Source organism: Antrostomus carolinensis, unplaced genomic scaffold, assembly GCF_000700745.2.
Source record: "Antrostomus carolinensis isolate BGI_N321 unplaced genomic scaffold, ASM70074v2 scaffold3971, whole genome shotgun sequence".
Classification (NCBI taxonomy): domain Eukaryota; kingdom Metazoa; phylum Chordata; class Aves; order Caprimulgiformes; family Caprimulgidae; genus Antrostomus; species Antrostomus carolinensis.
The window spans coordinates 158,055-172,240 of record NW_010294822.1 but is presented as its reverse complement, the minus strand read 5'-3'; the positions used below and the strand labels follow the sequence as shown (position 1 = coordinate 172,240).

Genomic DNA, 14,186 nt, shown 5'->3' with positions numbered 1-14,186 from the left:
AAAAAAAAAATTGAGGTTCTCAGCTGATACTTAGCTGCATTAGCTCTGTTTATAATTGAAGGAAGCATGAGTTTGCACCAGCTGAGACACTTATCCAAACTATATTATATGGACAATTCCCTGAACTTTATTTGTAAGGAACAAAAAAATTCATATGTACAGAATATATTATTAGTTCTCTGTATGTGTGCATACCGATGCACAGGAAGTTTTAAACTTGAGTTTCTAAGTAGGTTATAAATATTATTGCTTTGTACAGGTGATTTGGAACCCAATTTGTATAGCACACAAGTAGCTTTTAATCATGTTTCATGTGCATTGTCTATGATTTTGTATCTGAGATTATTCATAGTTACTTTGTATTTTGGGATTTTTTTTGTCCTGAAGGTATTCTATGTTAATTTCTGGGATCTTTGGTCACAGGAGATTTTATCATTGATAAATAAACACTGTCATTAACAAAAGTCTATTTTATGTTGGTAGTTGTAACCTGGAATATAGATATTGTCATAGGCCATGCAACACTGAATTTCACAGTGCATTTTCTATATTTTACCTTTTACTAAGGTCATCTAGATTGAATAGTTGCTTTGGAATTAATTCTGTAACATCTTACTCTTCCATGTGCTTATCATTGTATTTGTTTAAAAAAAAAAGGTGTTTCATCCTCATATCAGAGGGTATCTGTCAGTTAATATACGTATTTCTGATATCCTTCCTAACCTCTTGAGTCATATGAATAATTCTTGTGTTGTGTGTGTAATACAACATGGCCTACTCCTGGGAACAGTTTATCCTTCCTGCCTGGACTTAAATTGCAGTCTGCAGCCTGACCTCTGTGAGATAGCCTTGAATTGATGGGCTTTTATAATACTATCACTTCCATGATAAGACAAAAAATGCATTATGCTTTTATCAAAAGAAGGAACAATAGGCTTTACTATAAGAAGTCTTGTTTTCAGTATCCATCAAGTGCTTGAGTACTTTGGTGCTTGCTATTTTTATGTCATTAATTTCATTGTTCAGTGAAAGAAACCTACTAATTATCCTTGAAGTTTAGGAACAGCATTTTCCACTCTTTGTTAGCCTCTTAAAGTCTTTGAAAATGTTGAATTTTCAGGTCATTTGGTGATTTTCAGTTGCTGTTTTCTTCTTAAAACTGTTATCAGTGGTTGTACAGTGATGTTTTTAACCACACCACCTCTGTGGAATATGACATTGTTTATATACACTTTTTGTTAGTGATGCCTTCATCAGCCTTGTCTATTTCTTTTAATCGTTGTTTATTTTTCATACTAAGAAGAAATTCTTTTTTTCCCTCTATGACATTATGTAGGATTTTACTGTTTTTGATTTTTTTTTTTTCTTTTCTTTCTTGTCGGTGCTGTTAATATGAACATGGTACTGCATAATGGCTGTGTTATAGTCATTTGATTTGTTGAAGCAATGGAAGTTATATGACAAAGACAGTAATTTAGTTCTTACAGCCAACCTGCTGATACTGTTATTACTTTGTAATCCCAATGAACAAATTTTTCAATTTTTATTTTATTGCAAGGATTGTCATATGGTTTCTCAACATAAAGCTGTTAATCCTGCAAAATCAAATGAGCTGATTTTGTCTCAAGTCACCTGGCTAGACCATGTGGTGTTATTACTGAGAAAATCTCCTTGTGGCATATCTGGCTGGTAGTGAGCTGAGATGTTAAACTTGCTAGAAGAGGAGAGTTCCAGGGACATGAAGTCCTGATGAAAGTGACTGTAGGACTTCAGGATGTGTTGTGGAAATATTCAAATTAATCCTTATTGTCCTGAAAGCCTTGTGGGAGGGGCACTATTAAAATGTTTCTAAGCTGATACTACCAATTTTCACTATCTTTGGGACTTATACTTGGAAATATATACAAAAATGCAAAGAATAGTTGCAGCAAGCTCATTTTAGAAGCATATGCAGTCATCTTCATCACTAATTAAGGAGCTTGGGTGGGTTTTAAATTGAGGTCTTCTTGGCAAAATGAAGAGCTGAAAAACACTTTTTGGAATTGTCATTAAAGTGTAAAGAAGATACAGGGTTTTTTTAGTTTTTATTTTACCACCTACTGTGTCTATATGAATTATGAATATAAGTTAGATATCAGAAAACTACCAATTCTGCTGTTTATCATTCTGTCTCTGAAGCGTACTCATAAACTGAGAGAGCTATCTGAATTAAGTCCCTGAGAGACCTCAGTCTTGAAATTGCTTTAAGGACAAGAATAATCACAAAGCTACTTACTCATTCTTTAATGGAATGAATAAATGGATACACTTTAAGAAAAATGAATCATTCTTGCTAGGTGTTGTGTATGAGTCAGCAGCAACAGATCAGCTGTAACAGAGGCTTCAGATAAATCCACTGCAATTAGTCTGTTTATCTGCCTCGTCAAGCAGCTTATTTTTTTAAATTTCCAAATTGTCTTCAGATATTTCTTTATGAAAGAAAGATGAAGAGTGGTGCCAAAACCTCTGTTAATTGTCTCACCGCTGAGAAATTTCCAGCCCCGCGGTATCAGATTAGCTAATACAGTTATTGCCTGAAGTATTCCTTTTCTCAGCTCCATTCCATTTGCGCTAGCCAAGTAGAACATTATGAAATGCACATTAAAAAAATGTGCAGATTACAGGCTCAGGTAAATATTAAAAATTGCTTTTTTTCATTTTTAAAGAGGGCATTTGAGTCTCTAGGAGGCTATGTTTATTATCCCGTAATGTTTAACATTCCATTGTCCCACTGAATTAAGAGTTACCTGTCACTTTACCTTGTACAAGATATAACTTGATACGCTTCTTCTAAAAAGAAAGAAGGAAATAAGGAAAATCCATAGTGCAAGTGTTCTTATTAAGAGTAAGTAATTTTGAATTCATAAGTGCTAAGGTAATTGTTTGGTCCAAATAACGTTACATGAAAACATAGAGGAAGGCCCTAGCAGTATAGGAGACTAAGTTACCTTGTCTGAGGAGTTACTGTCTTCTCTGGTATTACTTTCCTAGCTCTCTGAATGCACTGAAAATTGACTTTGATTCACACCATTACTTTAAAATAGTTATAGGAAATTATCAAAGCTGAAAGCCACTGTTTGTCATGATTAGTCTTCTTCCAGCAGATGAGTTAGGTCAGACTTCACAAATTATGACAAAAGACCTTGGTTCTCAAAATAGGAGAGGAGGCTATGTTTTTGACTCCTCCCTCTCATTTCCCTATTATTAAATTGACTTTTCTCTGGTAATGAAAAAAGGCATGTATTATGTTTTTAATTTAATCATATAAAATATAGGAATATGTAAAAAAATTAATTCAAATATGTATCTGGATATTCTCTTCAGCTGTACATTCTTAACTGATATGTACATGTCACTTCCTTCTTAATGGTACACTTGGTTTGTGGGAATTTATTAAAATCATGCTACACAATAAGAGAGTCTTTAACTGCTTAGTTATTAGTATTTGAAAGAGAGATAAATGCTGGGAGGCACTGTACCTCCCTTAGTGAAAATGTGTTTTACCGATTCCTTTGGGCAGTGCGGTGCTGACTCTCACAGCCTTAACTCCCTCTCCTCCTTCACATGCATTTTCTTGGGTCAGCAGAGGAAAGATTAAATAGAGAACAAACCTGTTTATGAAAAAAAATGTTTACAGCCATCAGCATTAAGTGGTATAACTTCATATTCTCATACAAGCCCAAGTTATACCAATCTGTCTATCACAATTTACCCTAATGAGAAATAACAAGTATGTGAGTTACTCTTACCTGATTAAAAATCAAGAAACTTAAGGGAACTACTTGGAAATGAAAAGCCCATTTCTGGTGTAGATCTGCATGGACCTTGTTAGGTGACTTATTATGCAATTTATAAATTACTGAGTTCACTCCATCAGGACTTTAACGATCAGGATGATATTCCTCAGTCAGTCAATTGTTAGGATTTGTGTTGAGTACACTTTTCATATGTGCTTATCTGGCAGAAAGGTGTTTAAAGTTAAAACTCTCGATTCAATAGCCAAACTGCTAATTTCCATCAGAAAAACCTTCACTAGAAATTGTAATCAAAGTCAGAAGCAGCCTTATTCTTGAGTTCACTAGGGCAAATGGATACCAGTATCTCCCAGTAATAAATACATCTGATTAAATAACATGTGGTCCGTTCTGCAGTACAATCGCAAAGTAAGTCACAGCTGCTTTTCCCTTGGCAGCAGTCGTGCCAACCAGATGAAGTCCATGATGTTACAAAGGAGTCTGTGTTCTTTTCCTTAATTACATCTTTATTGCACAGGTCTGTGTGTGTTCCAGCAGAGCCCGTTTGTACACTGAAGGTCTGTCTTCTGTCACTGACAGTTCATTTGTATTAGTTTGTCTCTTAATCACTTGCTTGTTTTATCTTTTTGTCACTTTTTGCTCTTATTGCTGCTGTATTTCCAGTGAATAGAAAATACACAGAAATCTCTAGTAGGTGACAAACAGAAAATTTTTAAATCTCTTCATCCTTAGGCTATCTGCCAAAAAGAGTAGGTATTATGTACATCTATTAATGCCCTGGCATCCACATGAAGCATGGCCATTTGTTGGCCTAGCTGTCAACAAACATCCAATGATACAGCTAGAGAGGTTGGATGGGGGTGGACAGGAAAAATATGGAGTTTTTTATAATAGGAATATGATGGAAATCTCATACTGGATGCTGAAGAAAACCTGTTAGTTGCTGTGGAATATTTTTGTTTGTTTTATTTTTTGTTTCAGTAGATCTAAAGAAGGAATCATAATTTTTAGTTTCTCTCAGGAAAGTATTCTCTCTTACTTCAGCACCAAGTGATGACATGGATTAAAGCTTCCTCATAGCCTCATAGGGGAGAGAAGCAGCTTTTGCTACTAGCTTTTTTTTTTTTGTCCTTGTGCATCATAAGTTATTCTATAACCTGTTAGTTATCATCAGTACTCTTTTTGAAATCTCTGTGGCTACAGCATGCTCTGATAGCATGGTGGCTGTAGGCAATAGTAGTTCAGGGGACTGAAAGATTATTTTGCTATTCTGAAACAAGACATTTATGTAAGCTTAAATCAAAGTCCTTTCTCACACTTAAGACTCATTTTGACAGTTGTGATTTACCATTCACAGAATATGGTAGATAGAGAAAGCTAAATAGGAAATATATATGGAACCAGAATTTTATCACATAAATTAATCTCCTGTTTCAACAGGATTAAAACTATGACAGGTTCTAAGAACCTTGAATTTTTAAATAAATTTTCATACTGTTCTAGTTTTTGTTATTGGCTACTATGTATTAAGTTTTTCTTTCAGCCAGTGGTTTCCATAAATCTGAAAATAACATCAGTCCCCAGCGGGTTTTAAATGTGAATATTTCCATTATATCTGCCTTTGCTGGAGCTGGACTGTTGTTATGGCACGAGAACTCTCATATGGATGAGACCAGTGGGCTGACTGAGGGAAATGGATTGTTTTCCTGGTGATTCTGTAGAGCAGAACTGTGTAAGAGAAGGTTGTCACAGAGAAACAGTGATGGAAATTCTTAAAATGCTGTCACACAATGTTCGTTTAGCTGTGGATTCATATAACACAGTGTGCCATTTGAGACTCTGTCAGGTTACCCTCAGGAAGTCGAGTTAATTAATGTGATGATATGGCCAACAGAACATCTTGAATTCCAAACAAATGTTTCCTGTCCAATATTCTGTTTTCAGTATTTCCTATTTTTCTTATTCTTTGTTTCCAATTCCTGTTGTACATATGCAGTTGTTTCTTAGGTCTCCTGGAGCAATTCCCTGCTGACTGAAACACTGTGTTGTGCAGCGTCTAAAATGTAGAGGTGCTTACTACAACACTTTCATTTATTTCAAAGAATTTTAACTTTTTGGAGGGGAGATACCTCCTTATTTGGTTCTATTTCAAATAATTTTAGGAAATAAATTAATTTTCTATCTGATGCTGAAGCCAAAGCATTGACTGTATTATATTACAGGGCTCTTGGCTGTTAGGAATGCTTGATGGGCTTATAACTAAGCTTTGAAAACTAATGCTATTAGATGATATGGTGTTTATAATGCTATTTAACTGATAGTTGCTTTCTGTTAAGGAAAATGAATTGACATTCAGTTTATAGTAATTTTATAATTATGGTTGCTCAGGCATGCTTGCAAGATACATACCTAGCTTAGTTATTCAACTCCCTATATGTTCAGAGAGGCTAAGCATCTCCCAATCATTCATGTGTTTATCCTCATGGACTTCCAGTCGGGGTCCGGGACATTCATATGCGTTTCTCTCATAAAAAATCCCAGGCTGAAAGTAAAACACAGCCCTGTTCTAGCTACTAAAAAGGAACCTCCCTCTGTCCCAGCTAAAAACCAGGACAACCAATTAAGGGAAACAAAATTTCAGGACTATATTCAAGCCATTTAGTATGAACGTTGTGACTACTTCTCTATAGAAAGGAGAAGCTGGGTAGCTTCTGGTAGCTGTAAAAAGCACAAATATTGAGTTGCTCAGTCTCTTGAAATTGAATGTGTAGTTGTGACACTGAGCTTAGACATGCATACCACAAAAAAATTCCTTCTGGCAGTGGAACTGAATCTCAGTCTCTAGCTCTTCAATGCTTCCTCACTCTGTCGCGTTTTTTCTTGCAGTGTTACCCAGTAATACTGCGGTAGTTCCTGTTTCTGAAGGAAGTCTGGTAGCAATCTCAATTGCATAGGACAGAACGTGAATCTAAGCTGTAGTGCATAGGGTGAAGAGTCACTATGCTAGATTCTTCTCCTGGATCTCCATTTGAATTCTTGAAAGTTTCAGATTCCTTAGTCACTATATGGTAAGGAAAGGCAATGTTGTTTGTTAAAGAACTTCCTATTCCTATCCCTGTCATCACTATGGGATGTATAGCATTGGTGAGAAAAAGCTTATGAAAAGAGGGGAAGGTTTTCATCGAAGTGATTTAGCTTAGAGATGGGTGCATTTTTGTGAGCAGTTCTATATGCTTGCCTTAAGAAGATGGCAGATTGTTAACCGCTATAGGCAAGATGTATAGCGAGGATACTAGGATGCCTCAGAGCACAAGTGGCCTGAGGATGATGCTTGGTGTGAATGTCTTCCAGCTACTGGTGTCCACTGTCAGGGAAAGCACAGAACAGCATAAACATCCAGGTTTGTTTACAGTACACTGATACAAATTCAGTGGGTTCACAGAAGTAACTTTGCCTGATTTATGAAAACAACTAAACTCTGTTTGTTAAAACTCAACCAGATGAGGTTCAGGAACTACTTGCAGAAATGCATGGTGCTGGTATTTATGATTGAAATCTTTGGTTCTGATGAATTTGACAGGACAAGTTCTGTCCCAGCCGAAACCAGGACACAAGTCAAGGGAAAAAAAACCAACAAAAATCATCATTTGTCACTTGCAGGGGTATTAAGTGTGTGTGTTTCATTAGTTTAATATTTGCTAAAATAATAAAAACGAATTGTCATAAAATTATTTTTGTGCATGGCAAATGAATGAGGAAATAAATAACTTCTTTGTATACTGGCTTGATGTTGATTTGTAAGTTTTCAGGAGACACATACATTCCATTTTCTATGGAAATATTATTTTTAAATGGAGTATAGTTAACAGACAATCATAGGCATCTGGCTGTGAAAAAGTCATGTATAGAATTTTAGGAGTACTCTCTATGAATAAAAATGTCATCAAGAGTAGCAGTACTACAGTAGAATTTCTGTCTATGTTTGTGATTATTTCCTTTTGTATGGCAATGATTGCTTGTTTTTTAAACAACTTGCTGGAATATATATTCATTTATTTTCAACACAAGTTAACATGGAACTAATAATAGTTTTGCGATAGAATTTGGTGACTTCTTTTTCAGTAGCTGTAAATTGGGCATTTATACTGCCTATTAATTAAGAGTAGCAAGGTGTCCATTATGATAACTGACTATTAGTAAGTACCTGACAAGTATAAAATGTTTTAGTCATGGAATGGAAGTTGTATACGTGGTCATGAGGTAAATACTAGTATTTTTTTATTTGATTTTCTAAATTTATTTTTTATTTTTTTCTTGAAGTGCAATGAGAGGCAGAATTCACCAGTGACTTCCCCAGGATCTTCCCCTCTTGCACAAAGAAGAAAACCACTTCCAGACCCCCTGCAAATCCCACATCTTAGTCTTCCACCTGTACCTCCTCGTCTGGATCTTATTCAGAAGGGAGTAGCACGGTCACCATGTGCCAGCCCAACTGGATCACCAAAGGTATAAGTCTTATTGAAACATTATTTCTTTATATACAAATATAGAGAAGTTGTGTTTGGTTGTTTTCAAGGTGAGCTTGGTTTTTTCTTTTGGAAGATAGACTATTATAAAATTTTCCGTGTCTATTTTCTTTTTTCAGGAGTTTGCTCTGTCCAAAAGAACTTTAATTCCTTCTATCTTAGAAAAACCTTAGATTAGATCCACATTGATTGCATCTCTTATCTCCCGCAGTTGACTTTGGCGAGTGCTTGTCCTTTTGCATAACACCTTACACAGCCAGATGTTTACAGCTACATGTGTTGGTCAAATGTGACCTCTGCTTGTCTGATGATTATATTGCACTTGGCTGTGGTCAGAATTTGAAAGACATTGCTGTAATGGATCAATTCTGTAATAAACCCCAATTCATTAAAATAAATAGAAATTAAGGTTTCCTGAAAGAAGATTTTTAAAGTCATTATCTCATTTAAATTACATGTTGCGCTCTCATGATAATTTAAGAAAAATATGTGCAGATACCCTGCTTTCAAAATCTTAACTGGCTTATATTAGGACTCAAGTTTCAAGGGAAATAATAATGACTTTATAACTAATAAATTGTATGTTGTGTTCTGTGAAGCTAATGATACTAAAGAGTTAATGATTTTTTGGGGTGGATAAGCATGAATAAGAACAAATACTATGTTTGTGGTGCTCTATTGTGAATTAATCATTTTGTTTTGATTGGTGTATAGAGAAGGGAATTAGATTTAAATTTTGATTTTTAGATGATGAATTTAAATTCAAGTTCAAAACATAGCCTGCCTGCTCATAATAATCCAGTGTGAAGTACTCTTATATTTATTTTGTCAGGTTTTTACTTCAAGCTTGAAAATCAACCTCTCTAAGATTCTAGTGATTTATAATTTAGAGGAAAAAATAGAAGTTTGACGGGTTTATTTAAGTTTCCTTAATCACTTTTTATATTATACAAGGGGATTTATAACACATTGAGGATATATGCTAAACATTTGGCACAGCCATTAAAAATTAATTTTACAATAGCATATTTTTACAAAGTTCATGTCTTATAAAAAAAAAAACAAAAAATCAGAAATACAATTAATATTGCTTTAAATTTTTTGGTGAAATTATTTAGAAAATGCTGGGGTTTTTTCCTTGAAACTTTTCCTGAAAAAAAAAAAATAAAATATTTTCTAGGGGTGAAAGGGAAATAAGGGAAAAAAAACCCCTCAAACCACCAACAATTTAGTCCTGCCAAAACTACTACTTTGGTCAAAAAACTTTCTCTTTTTCTGCAATGGAAAGCTGTAACTATAATTATAACTATAAAATATAACAAAATTTTGGACCTAGCCATTATGTTCCTGCCTTGACAGTGAGAATAACTATTTTTCATAAGTAGCAGCAGAATTAAACACTTCTTTATTTAGTATATTGTCCTATTTAGATGAATAGATCTGCAGGGAGAATTACTTTATTTTCAGTCTAAGTAATATGCTGAGATGCTGCTTGAAGAATAATGGTGGGTTAATCTGTGAAATCAGAGCAAATACTGTTCTTTAAAACTTGTAGCCTCCATCTCTTCAAGTGTTAATAATATGCAGGCTTACCAGAATCCATGGAAATTACACCTTCCAAGGGAAATCATCTTCCCTCTATTTCTTACAGTACCTTGTGGTAAGAGAAAAAGATTTCCTAAAGACCTGACCTGCATATTATTTTGTAAAATGCTGTTAGTAATTCACTCCTAATGAAAATGTTTTGGTTTTATCAGATTTGTGCACTTAGAAGCTATACAGCTACCTGTAAAAGTTTGGGGTTTTGGAGGTTTTTAGGGTTTTTTTATTTCTTTGGTTGGTTGGTTGTTCTTTTTTTCCTAGTAGCTTGGTTTTCAGCTTTTTCCAAACATTCCTCAGAATTCATTTCAGCAGCTAAATAAGTGATTCAAAAGATCAAAGCTGAGGATTCTGGAAAAAAGTTATGGGTCAGATAAATCTGCCTTAGTCAGTTTTCTTTTCTCCTTTCCACTTCCTTCCTTGGGTTGCTCATACAACAGCAGAAACAGGGGCATGGTTTCTGAAGAGAGGCCAGGTTGTCTGTAGAATGCAAAGACAAGACTAACATTTTACCTGCTGGCAAGTACACTTGTGATGCCTTGAAAATATCTCAATTAGAAATGGGAGTGCCGTACTTAATCATGAGAGAATTATGCACGTCTATACGTAATTTATTTATTTTTTATTTTATTTTACTTACTGTGTTGTTCAGTCTTCTCCTTGCATGGTGAGGAAACAAGACAAACCTTTGCCAGCACCACCACCTCCCTTGCGTGATCCTCCACCACCCCCACCAGAGAGACCCCCTCCAATTCCACCAGACAACAGGATAAGCAGACACCTGCACCATCCGGACAGCGTGCCTTCCAGAGACCAGCCGATGCCCCTTGAAGGCTGGTGTCCCAGAGATGTGTTTGGGACAAGTCAGTTAGTAGGATGTCGAATAGGGAGTGATTCTTCTCCCAAACCTGGACTGACTGCAATTTCAAACATAAATGGAAGGCACAACCGCATAAGTTCTGATCCAGGATTTATGAGGAAACATCGACGTCATGAGCTGCCTGCAGAAGGTGCCAAGGTATGAAGTGAGCTGAATGTGTTGAATCCTAATTTGATACCCTCCTGCAGCATTGTCTTGCATTGGCTAAAGTGCTGTTTATATTGGTCAGTGCTGATCTGCTGTTTCCACATCTTTCCCATTGATACTTAATAATAAGCTGGTCATAAATAAATTGTTTGTTAAATACTGTAATTTGTAAAGCAACAGTGCATGAAGTTCTAAGTCACAGTTTTAACATGAAACCTTCAAAAAATGGCTTGGAGAGAAAATTCTGGATTTGCTGCATTCTTCTAGCAAATTATCCATACAGTTCATGCAGGATAATAATGTAGCACTATATGCTGTAATATAGTTACATAGCATCTCAGGTCCTCTTTGGAAGTGTCTTATGCCAAAATTGTGCATGCATTTGCTGATGGAAGAGCAGCTGTTGCAGTTACCCCTGTCATAGGTGAGAAGTTGGTAACCTCTTTAATCTGTAATGTATGCAATATGTAGAAATGATGTATACAAATATACTTAAATTGTCAGATATATTGTGTCCATTAACGTGAAAAACTAAATCTTCTAAAAGTCAGTTGTGTTGTTCATGAGTAAAACATGATTTTCAAAACAGCATTAAATTAGTTGTGATGTTCAGTATACTCTAATGGAAAAGATCTAGCCTGAGTGACCCTAAGAAAGAGGAAGCAAATGCATCCGAAGCCAGGCTAAGTGTAGAATCATTAATTGTGTCTTTACCACTGGCTAGATGGGCAGCATCCTTGAAAATGGTCAGTGGCACAACCCCGATGTTGCATTGTTCGATTTGGTATTATCATCAGTGATCCAAACCTTATTCAGTGTAATTAGCATTGCAACTCCCTTTTTCTTTGCCAGTTGTTTCCAGCAGTACACATATCTCTAGCTGAATTTTTCATCCTTTGTACTTAAATCAGAACTCTAGCTGCTGGAGTTGTATGTTGTTGTAATTTATCCCTAGCAGCTTTTGACTTCTCTTGGACATACGTCCAGTGTAATGTCCAATAATCCATTTTCAGTGTTAAGGGTGTTCAGAGTTGTCACTTGCAACTTTTCCACTCATTGTCCAGCTTGATTTGGCTAGGGGATATCTGACTGTCACCAACAGGAGAAGTATGTTTTCCTGTCCTTGGTTGCAGTGAATAGTGTATGTCTTTACGATGTTTCTTCTGTCAAAAAAAATGAAGGATTGTTTCTATATGTTAATTGAAGATATCTGGGAGGGAGAGTGTAGAGGGGGTAGTTCTGGCATTAGGCAGCTTTGGACAATTTGCAAGAATATGGACAGTTTGGGAGGCTTAGGCTTAAAAAGAGATCAAGTGGTGATGACCTAAGAAAAATTTCCTAGTTCTGCTCTAATCAGTTTTATCAAAGCAGCTCAGTAATTTATTTATAGAGCAGGTTATTAACTCAGAGCTGCTCTTTTCTTTTTTTCCCCTTGAAGACTACATAGCTTGTGCTAAGAAGGGTGGATTTGTGGTTAAGTCACAGTAGTTAGAAGTCATCCATTTTTCTCGCTATTTGCTTTTCCCAAGGTCACAAGCTATTTAACCTTTCTATCTTAATTTTAAATTTTTTTAATGGATTTTTTGGTTATTTTGAAAGTAGTCAGTTAGTACTGGTAAAGAACATTGACATAGATGATGAAAGGTGCTTAAGAAGTCTGTGATGTTATATATAATTAGAATGTCCTTTTATCAGCATTGAGGCAAACCATCAAAATCTTGCTTACAGCTAGGGTGTTGTTTAAAATGCTACAGCTTCTCATCTGATTTTAAAAGGATACTGAGTTTATATCTCCAGTTGTGTTCTGGTGCAGTATTGAAGCTGATGGAATGAATACTGCTCAAATCAGAATAACCACTCAGTGCAGAAGTGCCACTGTAGTCTGGAGGAGTTATATATGTATTTCTTTAACCAAATACTATTTGAACTGTCATCCTCTGGTTATAGAGCTAAGCCATTTGGTTAAATGGAGCAACTGACAACTCTGAATTATTGTTGCAGGCTGTATGCACATTCACAAGGGAAACATATAATGAATTTTCATCCCTAATTCATATATCAATTGTAATCTTTTTGCTCTTGGTAAAAGCCAAGAATCAGGAAGCCAATCCTGTGGGTAGGGGTTGGATTCTGGCAGGCACTGTATCACAGAGTTTTAAAAAAACAGTATGTTTAACATGCTATACCTGTTGTTTTCCCCCTGTACTTATCTCTCTCACTTTTATCAGTTTGCAATCTCAAAATCTGAATTTTCCCCCAAGCAGTTCAGCTGTAATTGAGTAGTCCATCTAGTAACTGTGATGTGGAACTTTTGTTGAAGTTTTAAGCTAGTGTATCCTACAGTTCCCAAATGGGGTGAGCTGAAACAGGTGTAAGTGAGTCACTTCAGATAACAGCTCTGTAGTGTGAGCTAGGAAAGCCTTTACCTCACCCATAATCTTCTTAAGGTGTATTTTGTAATACCTAGATGATGAACATCCATGATGATAAATGGGAGCAGAGACCCATTGTTAACACCTGTGCGATTTTTAGGTCTTTTCAAATGGTCACCTGATAAATGAAGAATATGATGTCCCTCCACGACTTTCACCCCCTCTTCCAGCTGCCTCCATCATCCCTAGTATAAAGTAAGTTAACTTTATTTGTAAAAGAAATTGTTAATTACGGTTTCATAATAGCACTGATTCTCTGGTGCTAAAAGAAAAACAGGAAAGAGAAAGAAATAAAATGAACTAATATAGCTCGGTGAGACATTTTCCAAGAACTGTAATGTGGTTTTAAAAAGGAAACGTAAATTGTATTGATTAAGTAGGAGCAGTTCTGATGTTAATTGAACATGCTCCATTTTATAGGAAGAGAGAAGAAATTGTGGCAGATCTTGCTCACAGGCATTTGGCGGTGGGAATACACTGTCTGGTTTTGCTTCTACTAGTACAGAAGAAGTGTGGTCAGAGCCATTTATCACAGGGGATGAGAGATTCTAGGGAACGTACTAAGCATAAAGAGCATGATTTGTGTACGTTCTGCCGCTAATCTAGTCATGCTTTCTGGGCTTTCTACACAAGAAGCTTTATCCAGGTTTCACACCAGTGTCTTTTCTTAGTTGTGGCTAAAAACCAACCAACCAAAACCATTTTTTATCTGTTTTAAATGGAGTCAACCTCCTTGAGTTCCAGAATATGGTTTGGGAAATTTTGTCATTTCAAGTTGCAGACTGCTCTTAGTCTTCCAGTAACATAC

The 14,186-nt window shown here is 35.8% G+C and overlaps 1 protein-coding gene across 1 annotated transcript in view; it reads left to right on the top strand.

The window, feature by feature from the left end:
• Positions 1-4,172: 4,172 nt before the first annotated feature.
• The window catches only part of CBLB (Cbl proto-oncogene B), a 30,957-nt gene continuing 20,943 nt past the window's right edge, over positions 4,173-14,186 (top strand). Inside the window, exons 1-4 of the mRNA XM_010177764.2 lie at positions 4,173-4,202; positions 8,115-8,300; positions 10,572-10,937; positions 13,479-13,573. Of these exons, the coding sequence (XP_010176066.2) occupies positions 4,173-4,202; positions 8,115-8,300; positions 10,572-10,937; positions 13,479-13,573 (677 nt within the window). The remainder of the gene's footprint in view (positions 4,203-8,114; positions 8,301-10,571; positions 10,938-13,478; positions 13,574-14,186) is intronic.